Source organism: Amphimedon queenslandica, unplaced genomic scaffold, assembly GCF_000090795.2.
Source record: "Amphimedon queenslandica unplaced genomic scaffold, v1.1 AMPQUscaffold_13495, whole genome shotgun sequence".
Classification (NCBI taxonomy): domain Eukaryota; kingdom Metazoa; phylum Porifera; class Demospongiae; order Haplosclerida; family Niphatidae; genus Amphimedon; species Amphimedon queenslandica.
Genome location: NW_003546269.1, coordinates 247,834 through 256,787, shown reverse-complemented (window position 1 = coordinate 256,787; position 8,954 = coordinate 247,834). Strand labels below are relative to the sequence as shown.

Below are 8,954 nucleotides of genomic sequence, written 5' to 3'. Positions count from 1 at the left end.
AGCAATGGCCGACACAGCAGACCTCATCGTACTGGGAGCTTATTATGGAACTGGGAGCAAAGGTAGGCGGGGCTAATTGGGCATATTAACCACACCCCTTTTAGGCGGACTGATGTCTGTGTTTTTAATGGGCGTGTACGATAAGACAAACGATAGGTTCTGTACTGTTTGTAAGTGTGGTAACGGCCATGATGACGCTACCATAATGAAGCTTCAAGACGAATTGGACATGACGAAGATCAGCAAAGATTACAGTAAAGTACCGTCATGGCTACACATTAATAAAGGATTGACGCCTGATCTTGTCGTATCAGATCCAAAAGTAAAGTTAGCACTTTTATTTTTTAATTTTAATTATTTTCTAGTCGGCTCCTGTATGGGAAATCACAGGTGCTGAGTTTTCACAGTCGACCAACCACACAGCTGGGGGCGTGTCTATACGGTTTCCAAGGGTAACACGTATCCGTGACGACAAGGACTGGAACACGGCTACAGACCTTCAACGTTTGAAAGTATAATTACATGTGCATGTACATTCTAGTTATTTTTGTACATCTGTATAGACATTATATGAAAAATCCAAAGAAAATCTTGGTAATTATTATAACATTATGATAATTAATATTAACCACACCCATTTCTTGTGCTAGATATAACTCTTCCTTTGGCTAGCACGTCAAAAGACTCCTCCCAAGACGACGAAGAGGAAATGGAGGTGAACGAAGATAAGAAGAGAAAAAGAGTGCCTGAGAAGGCTACACCAGTGAAGAAGAGAAAGATAGGGGGTAGCATAACTCTTCCATCGGTTAGCACCTCAAAAGACTCCGCCCAAAGCGATGAAGAGGAAATGGAGGTGAGCAAAGATAAGAAGAGAAAAAGAGTGCCTGAGAAGGCTACACCAGTTAAGAAGAGGAAGACAGAGTCAGAGAGAGAGGTTTGTAAGTACGGAGTGAAGTGCTACCAAACTAACGAAGAGCATAGAAAGAGGTTTTCACATCCCTGGGTGAGATATGAGGTGGAGGAGAGGCTTTTATTTACAAGTATTCTTCATTTGTAGGAAACAGCATTAGGCGTATACTGTGCTGGTACTAAGATTGTTAAGGTACGAATCCATTTTCATTATTTGTTATGAATTTTTAAAGGTGCTCCAAAATTGGACCAAAGTCCCTGTACTATAGTGCATGGTCTTGGGCCAAATTTTGCCAAAATTGAAAAGGAAAGAATTCTCCATTTTTATTACATTTTCCAATACATATATATGGAACTAATGGGTTTTGCTTGTCACGGATTTCATGACAATGGAACTAATGGGTTTTTGCTGAAAAGAGAATTCTCTATTTTTATTACATTTTCCATTGATTGTTCATTGGCTCATTATTACAACCTCTTTTCCTCAGCCTCTACCTGATATATTTGACGGCGTCAAGGCACTCATAGACCCTTCCTTATCTGAAGCAAAAGATATAAAGAGATACATTACAGATATAGAGAGATACATTATAGCGTACGTAATAAATTGAAACAATAATAATAATAATAAATATTTTATTTATTCACTTTTAGTTATAATGGTGATGTAGTAAGTGATATTGATATTAGTGAAGTGACTCATGTATTTACAAAGAATAAAAAATTTGCAACCGTAAGTACAAGATAAATCATCCTGATTGTAATTTTTATTTTCTTTTAGGATCAGGGGGTCCCTGATGGTGTTGCAATATTAAGCCCAGACTGGGTCTGGGACAGTCTGGGAGATGCACGTCTCCATGAGATTGCAAATTACGAATTATAGAAAGTCTATTTTTAAAAATATAAACCTGGTATTATGAAATAAATTTTCTTTAGAGCCACCCCTATAATTTATATCCCTTAATTCATTCAAATTTATTACATAGTAGTTTCAAATTTATTACATATAGTTTCAAATTTTTTAAACTTAAAGAACATTATTATTATTATTATTATTGTTTATTTATTAATAATTATTATTATATTGAGTTTAGTAAAAAGAATATTGTTTTTAAAGTTCTTATGATGAATCCTTGTCTGTCTCGTTTCTAAGTGTCAACTTGGCCATTTTTATAGTCCCTTCTCTCAACAATTTATCAGTATCTCCTTTGTCCATTACTTGAACTTGTTTCCTAACGTACTCTACCAGTTGGGAGAGTCCCTCAGGATCAGTCTCGGACTTTTTAGAAATCCAGTTACGCCAGAAGGCGCTTGCCAGTGTCATGTCATTTGAGAGGAGTCCTTCCTCGTAGGCTATGATGAGTCCGCGGAACTGAAGGTTCAGCTCGTGAAGGTTCTCCTGGATTAACTTACCTGACTTCACCTAGTACACAATTCAAAATAATTATTATTGCAAAATAATTGTAGAGTTGTTCACACATTTAGGTGCTAACAAGGTGTTAAAAAACAAATTTACAAGCAGCAGTCAGAGAAGAATTCTAAAGCCCACCATCCACTATTCAAATTTTTTGAAAGCAACTTTGTGGTTACTTTGATGTGCTGTCAACTCTGTTGCCTGAAATAGAACTCAGTTCTATTTTAGGCAACAGAGTTGCCCTAAGATCAAAGTAACCACAAAGTTGCTTTCAACAAAGTTGAATAGTAGATGGTGGGCTTAAAATTATAAACAAATGCTTAAAAATATTCTATTATAAAGAATAATCTTTTCCCAATGCAAACTCACTCCTAAAGCTCTCATCCTTTCTTCTGTGTCAGTCCAGAATATATTGACCAGCTGGTGAGTGATGAACCTCCCGTCCTCTCCCTCTCTCTTTAGACGGACCAGAAAGAGCCAAATATGCAAGTGAGCGATGAGGAACCAGGATCCAAAGGTGTCGGGTAGTGGAACAGCTGCAGGAAAGAGGAGTAACATAGAATTACATAAAAACTTTAAAAGAGGTAGAAGGATATTTTGAATTTTACTTTTTATAAAGCTCTCATAGTCAATCTCATTGATGCATCTGCTGTATAAGAAAACAGCACTTCTCTTTAAAACCTAACAATCAAAGTACTAAAAACTTTACAATTTCTGTACGGTTACCTCTTTCCTGGAGAAAAACCCAGTTAGCCAACCTATTCTTGTTAAAATCCTTTCTCCAAGGCTATTTGGGTCTCTGAGTCCTTCAGATGATGCCTAAATAATAAGATAAAGCTGCTTTTAAGGAACCCCTCGAATCTTACAGAGGAGTAAGAGGAAGAGAAAGGGCGATTATACAAGCAGGTTCGTTTCATTGAAGAGTGGTAATAAAACTTTTGATGTAGAAGGCATTGTGCTGGGTTTAGATAAGACTGAAATCTCTGGAAACAGCGAGGAGAGATAGAGAATAAGAGAAGTAAGCGAGAGCTACTAGCAGCCATGTTGTCTCACGTTGCATAACAAACCAGCCCCACCCATTTATAGATGTCACACCCATTTTAATTACAAACAACAGCTGTACATGTTTCTCACCTGATTTCTGAGCAACTTTAAAAATTTGTAAAAAAATCCAATTTTGATTGGGATCAGCTCAAACTTTCTACACCACATAAGTACATGATTTTTTCCTTTTTAATTTTGACAAAAATTTTTTTGAGACCATCTACCATCCCTTTGGGAAAAACATGCATGTACAACAATCCACGTGACAATACTTTTCAGTTTTCAGAACATGTTTCAGCACGTACATAAAACAGTACCTTAAAACATGTCATGTTTGTAGCAACATACATGAACAGTACTTGCATATTACATGAAACATGAATGTCAGTGCATAGAAATGCATGTAACAGAAAATATAATTAAACAATCAGCTATAGCTGCAATTCAACTTGGCAAAATTCATTTTCATTAACAAAAGACAAAACTATGATACAAAGGAATGGTGAGACTTAAGTCAAAACAGCTGGCAATAAATAAAAACAATTAGCCTAATAATAATCAAATTAGCTGAACTATAGTAGCATGTAGGAAAAGGAGAGTTTGTTTAGTTTACTATAAATACCAAGTATAGAAGAGGAGGGTAAATGTAGCAGCAGCTGTAAGAAGTACTCCCTCTTCAAACAACAGGATAACAGGCAGAGGTACATATACCACAAAGATTTTTCTTTGAGGCGATTTTAAAGTATCCCTCCATGCCCCAGTTCTTGCCCCAGCTGTTCTTCACAAGCCAGTATTCCTCGCCATCTTCTTTACCATATCCAACCACAAGGACTCCGTGATCCAGCTTCCTTGAAGAGCATATCTTTGGATCGTATATGCCGCTCTTGTACAGCTGGAAGCTACTATGGCTTGCGTCCATTGCAACCGAAATCGGACCAATTTCAGCAACAGCTTTTTTGAGTGCCTCACAATCGGTAGTGAGAATGGAGACATGGCGTTCCACAGTGGCACCAATATCGTCCTTTTTAAATTCACAGCGACCATTCTTTGCCTTGTACGGATAGCTCTCCTCGGTATCAATTCCTTTGTTCTCCTCAATGTATTTAAAAGCAGTTGTCATCAGTCCACCCTGACAACCGTGATCCTTTTTGTCGCAATCAACGAGGTTTTGTTCCGAGAGCGATACCAGCTTTCCAGTTTTCTTTGCATGAGCGCCTTCAAGAGAACCTGTTGTTGAAAAAGCCCAGCACGACCCGCACTGCTTTTGATTCTTAACCGGAGTCACTAGACCCTTTGTCCTCCAGTCAACGCTGTCCGGTATTGCCCCACCGGTATAACGGTATATGGTTGTGTTTTCATGGTTTTCCCTATTCCTCCCTTTGCCGTAGCCATTGTATATAGAGGAGAATTCTTCTGCTGTCAGATCAGCGAATTCGTTCACTTCAAGTTGGAACGAGCTGTCCATTGAGTTGTGCTCGTTCACGTAGTCCCTGTTCTGGAGCCATATCTTCTGGCGCATGTTGTCCTCGTAGATTGAGCGGTAGGTCTTTCCGTATTTGCCTTTCCAGAGCCGCCATTCTTCAGCATCATTTACAGCAGCTGAGACAAGACCAATTAGAAGGAGAACGGCTACAAAACGAAGGGAGAGAGTGGGTTCCATAGTAATGGCCGAGTAATGGCTGATAAAGCAAGGTCAAGTTGACAATTGCATAACTTGCAATAACCAGCAGCCACACCTTCTTGGGTGGGGCTGGTCTTAACACCCACGCAAACGAGCTCCACCCTGTTGAAAAAAATGGTGGTAAGATCTGCCACAACAAAAGTCTACAACTGGTGCTATGACCGTGTTTACTATCCATGCTGGGACACAACTGGTAATGCTTTCCCGCCTATAAGGATATTCTTCCTCGCTGGTGCCGTCTTTTTCTACCTAGCAGACGTCGCAATAGATATATATGCCGCCATTGAACACTACATTGCCTGGAAGGGAGGGAGTGACACTGCCAGAGACTACTTTATAGCGACGGTGGTCTTCATTATAGTCCCCAGTTTACTCATTAATGCCACATCACTATTTCTCTACGTGTGGGCTCAATGCATGAACAAGAGAAGGGCCAAAGAAGGCTATCAGCTTTACGTAGCAAAAAGTGATATTCCATTTCACTATATTGTGTCAAAGAAGGATTCATCATGGCTCTTTAAAGCTGAGTCTAAACTAATTGATTGTTTTAGAATGTCAAAATGCTTTCAGTGGTGTAGGAGTAAGAGGAGTACAGCTGCAGAGTCTGGTATAGTTCTACAAAGAATAGCAACAGGAAGTAGTGGCGATGATGATTTGGGTAATGTGGGTCAAAACTCTCCACTTGAAACTGAAAGAGAAGAAACAAGATTTGATTTGGAGGCCGGGCAAGATGAGGTAGATGTTGGCAATAATGATGAAAGTGATTCTAGTAATAGAGAAAGCCCAGCACCACTTCTTGATGAAGAAGAAAGAGGAAAAGGAGGTCTGAGAACTGAGGCACATCCTGCTTCTAGTCTTGAAGAGGATGATTCCTACAAACCTCTCGATAAGTTCTCACATTCACAATTTGCATTCATTGTCATTCTTCATCTCCTCCAGGTGGGTTTTTTATTCAGGGTCCTGCGGCTCCTTTACCTTAACTGTCGTAGAAGAGACAAGCTTTCGTTTGATCGCTACAAGGATATATCTTTCTTGAGGTTGATGGAAGGATTTTTTGAATCAGCACCCCAGCTGCTGCTCCAGTTGTACGTGGTTACATTGGAGGAGATACCTGACATTGAAAGGAAGGTTATTACTGGAATGGCTGTCGTTATTTCGATGGGTTCTCTTGCCTTAGCAATTGGTGACTACATATCAGCCGAGAAAGACATAGATCATTATAATCCTCACGGGAAAAAGATGACTAGGCTATCATGGGGCGCTTATTTCTTGATCATTGTTGCTCATCTCTTTCTTATTGTATCACGGGGGATAGCAATATCATTGTTTGCAACAGAGTTTTATCTGAACGTGTTTATTATTGGCGCCGCCCATTACCTCCTTATGGTGTATTGGATGTTCAAGCAAAACAAAGTTCAAATTGTTGGTAGTAATAATTATAATGATAGTCAAACAGTGAATGGACGCACCACCTGCTGTGGGAGATATTGTTTTGAATTGCTAGCCGCCATTTTTAATGTATTCTTTCCCTTTCGTCTCCAAAAAGACAGTTTCTCATTCATCGTCTCTTACTACATTGTCTTCTTCTTTGAAAACCTTATCCTCATTCTACTCTGGGTCATCAGTGTAGACTATACTCAAAACCTTTGGTACTTGGAAGCGGCTCCGATCACAGTCGTACTGGGTTTCCTGCTCGGCATAGCCCTATTGTTATGCTACCATTTTAAATGTGAGCCTAAAGTTGAAGAGAGCACAGATACTGATGAGGAGTCCCCTGATTTTTGTTACTCTGTATCTTTGGATGAGAGTATAATGGTGACCAGCACTTTGAACAGATTGTATTTTGTCACTAATAGGAGCATCAAAAATGACTGATAAAAATAATTTTTTTAATCTCTTATTACGCAAGTAAAGACCACAGGTACATGTACATGCAACAGACAAACAAACAATATATAATAATAGTTATTGTCAAGCTATAATGTTTGTTCATTGTACTATTTTTATTTTAATTTAAACTTTAAAGAGCAGCTGCATAGTTTAGTTCCTTCACCGCCCACTACAATACATGTAAATGTGTTAATGTGCTGGATATGTGTTTATGGATTTTTGTTATTCTCATCCTTTTTCTCTTCCATGGCTTCTTTGACCAGTTGAGGCAGCTGGTGTGGCTTGGGATGCTTTGAGAGTATCTGACGGATCTCTTCGCATTTTTTATCCAGCTGGAGCGAGTTTGATTTCACTGATAAATCCTTCATAATCCGCTCAAGAGTTCTCTGCAATGTGCCCAAAGTTTGTCTATTATTATAATAATTTAAAAGCACTGCACAACAAAGTTTTTTAAATTTCCTTACTTTGATACGTGTAGCTTCTCTGCAAGTTTTTTCTGTGACGTAGTTATTTCTGATATTTCTTCTACAAGATTATATTGAGGTTGATCCCGGCAGAGCTCAACATTTTGTCTATACGTCCTATTCTCTAGTCTTGTGTGTGCTACTTTCATCGGAGGGGTCTTCTCCATTAGTGATACAGTCAGTGACTCAATCTCTTGCTTGACTTGAGCAATCTCTGCTTCAGTCTAAAAAAAATAATAATAATAATTTTTAAAGTACATGAGCTCTTTACATTTTTCTTTTGCCATTCAAGTTCTTGATATGCTTGTTTTATTTCGTGTATTCGCCTCCTCAGAGCATAATTTGTGGCAGTCCATTGGCTTTCAAGATCATTAGTAGTCTACATAAATTAATCAAATAAATGCATGTACATCACATGTACATCACATGTACATCACATGCATGTACATGTACATAAAGGATTACACACCTGCTGTATGGTTTGACTAATGCTTTCTCTAAGTCTAACTGATTGAGCAATCTCTCTATTCGCCTCATCAGTGTTGTGGACTGAATATGACTCCCATTGAACAGGATTAACAATACTACAGTAATACAATGATGATTATACAATAGCTTGCATGTACATGTAACAGTATAATCATTGTGTGTTGTTCAAAAGGAAAGGTTAAATTCAATGGTAATGGCTGTATCTCACCCTTTTTTAATTCTGGTTGGATCAGTTTGTATGTTAATACCACTGGAGCTATTTCCCAGTCCCACACAGTCAGTATCAATGCTAAGGGCTTGGGTCTTATCTGAGATATCAAACTGGAGCTTCTCATAACACTCTTGCAACTGACTACAATGCAGTGACACACGCATGGATACTAATGCTGCAATTTTTAAATGTTAACTTACCAAAGCTGTTTAAATGCATCGCCAATCCTTTGATGCAGAATTGCTTGAACACCTTCAATAACTGACACTTCCTATCAGTGATTTTCAGCATGAATTCATTGCTATACCTCTCTCTTTCTCTCACCTTGTTTAGCTCTGCTTCCACCTCATCTCTAACTAAGTCAATGGCTACTCTGTTCTCTCGTGTTACTAAACACTCTAGCACTACATGAAGTGGCATCTCTTTAGCCATCAGAGCATACTCTGCAAGTCTCTTTGACTCAGAGAGCTTAGTAATGGCACTGTCTGTCTCTGAGAGAGTGTGCTGGAGGGATGACTTCCAGTCAGTAACATCACTGATTCTCTGATGGAGTGAAGTATCATTACTATGCTGAGTCCATTTTGTAGTTATACCTGCGAGATTGAGTAAGATACTAATGCTATGTACATATAATCGTACTTGTTTCGTTTCTAGTTTGGTTGCTCTCTTGTCTTATCCTATGTGAAGCTAGTCTCTGTCTCTCAGCACTGGACTGTATCACTTCATTAGAAATGGTCCAGTCTGAAGGAGCATATTTAGTTGGGCTGGTTTCATATGCTGTGGCCATTGGCTGGTCTATGTTTATGCCCAGTGTGAAAATCTCCAAGAAATCACGGTTGTGTCTTCGTTTCT

At 38.8% G+C, this 8,954-nt stretch overlaps 4 protein-coding genes and 1 pseudogene across 5 annotated transcripts in view; 2 read left to right on the top strand and 3 right to left on the bottom strand.

The window, feature by feature from the left end:
• The window catches only part of LOC100634887 (DNA ligase 3), a 5,516-nt gene extending 3,646 nt beyond the window's left edge, over positions 1 to 1,870 (top strand). Inside the window, exons 16-24 of the mRNA XM_011412012.2 lie at positions 1 to 62; positions 105 to 322; positions 366 to 512; positions 564 to 594; positions 651 to 1,003; positions 1,058 to 1,102; positions 1,398 to 1,504; positions 1,564 to 1,642; positions 1,691 to 1,870. Of these exons, the coding sequence (XP_011410314.1) occupies positions 1 to 62; positions 105 to 322; positions 366 to 512; positions 564 to 594; positions 651 to 1,003; positions 1,058 to 1,102; positions 1,398 to 1,504; positions 1,564 to 1,642; positions 1,691 to 1,792 (1,144 nt within the window). The 3' untranslated portion in view covers positions 1,793 to 1,870. The remainder of the gene's footprint in view (positions 63 to 104; positions 323 to 365; positions 513 to 563; positions 595 to 650; positions 1,004 to 1,057; positions 1,103 to 1,397; positions 1,505 to 1,563; positions 1,643 to 1,690) is intronic.
• Positions 1,871 to 1,880: 10 nt separating this feature from the next.
• On the bottom strand, positions 1,881 to 3,409 carry LOC100642003 (ubiquinol-cytochrome-c reductase complex assembly factor 1-like). The gene is made up of 5 exons (XM_003384282.2): positions 3,190 to 3,409; positions 3,050 to 3,142; positions 2,932 to 3,004; positions 2,693 to 2,859; positions 1,881 to 2,332 (listed from the first exon to the last, which is right to left on the bottom strand). Exons 1-5 carry the CDS (start codon positions 3,364 to 3,366, stop codon positions 2,030 to 2,032), a joined length of 813 nt encoding a protein of 270 aa, XP_003384330.1. The 5' UTR covers positions 3,367 to 3,409; the 3' UTR covers positions 1,881 to 2,029.
• A 387-nt stretch (positions 3,410 to 3,796) lies between these two features.
• Positions 3,797 to 5,086, bottom strand: LOC100642130 (cathepsin L1 pseudogene; annotated as a pseudogene). The gene has a single exon (XR_898214.2). The product of XR_898214.2 is annotated as a cathepsin L1 pseudogene (transcript).
• Positions 5,087 to 5,127: 41 nt separating this feature from the next.
• Positions 5,128 to 7,060, top strand: LOC105316806 (uncharacterized). The gene has a single exon (XM_011412011.2). It carries the CDS (start codon positions 5,163 to 5,165, stop codon positions 6,921 to 6,923), a length of 1,761 nt encoding a protein of 586 aa, XP_011410313.1. The 5' UTR covers positions 5,128 to 5,162; the 3' UTR covers positions 6,924 to 7,060.
• LOC100641878 (tektin-2-like) lies at positions 7,017 to 8,949 on the bottom strand. Its single transcript, XM_003384281.3, has 8 exons — positions 8,742 to 8,949; positions 8,427 to 8,695; positions 8,303 to 8,373; positions 8,100 to 8,243; positions 7,872 to 7,986; positions 7,674 to 7,781; positions 7,403 to 7,626; positions 7,017 to 7,346 (listed from the first exon to the last, which is right to left on the bottom strand). Exons 1-8 carry the CDS (start codon positions 8,887 to 8,889, stop codon positions 7,148 to 7,150), a joined length of 1,278 nt encoding a protein of 425 aa, XP_003384329.1. The 5' UTR covers positions 8,890 to 8,949; the 3' UTR covers positions 7,017 to 7,147.
• Between the last annotated feature and the right edge of the window lie 5 nt (positions 8,950 to 8,954).

Bases quoted from the DNA above. Each gene is read 5' to 3' on its own strand.
- LOC100642003 (XM_003384282.2), bottom strand. From the start codon at position 3,366: ATGGCTGCTAGTAGCTCTCGCTTACTTCTCTTATTCTCTATCTCTCCT. The intron at 3,005-3,049 runs GTAACCGTACAG...TTTGATTGTTAG, and splicing joins GGTTTTTCTCCAGGAAAGAG to GTTTTAAAGAGAAGTGCTGT. The intron at 2,333-2,692 runs GTGAGTTTGCAT...ATTGTGTACTAG, and splicing joins AAAGGATGAGAGCTTTAGGA to GTGAAGTCAGGTAAGTTAAT.
- LOC105316806 (XM_011412011.2), top strand. From the start codon at position 5,163: ATGGTGGTAAGATCTGCCACAACAAAAGTCTACAACTGGTGCTATGAC.
- LOC100641878 (XM_003384281.3), bottom strand. From the start codon at position 8,889: ATGGCCACAGCATATGAAACCAGCCCAACTAAATATGCTCCTTCAGAC. The intron at 8,696-8,741 runs GTACGATTATAT...TCAATCTCGCAG, and splicing joins CCAAACTAGAAACGAAACAA to GTATAACTACAAAATGGACT. The intron at 7,782-7,871 runs GTGTGTAATCCT...TAATTTATGTAG, and splicing joins TTAGTCAAACCATACAGCAG to ACTACTAATGATCTTGAAAG.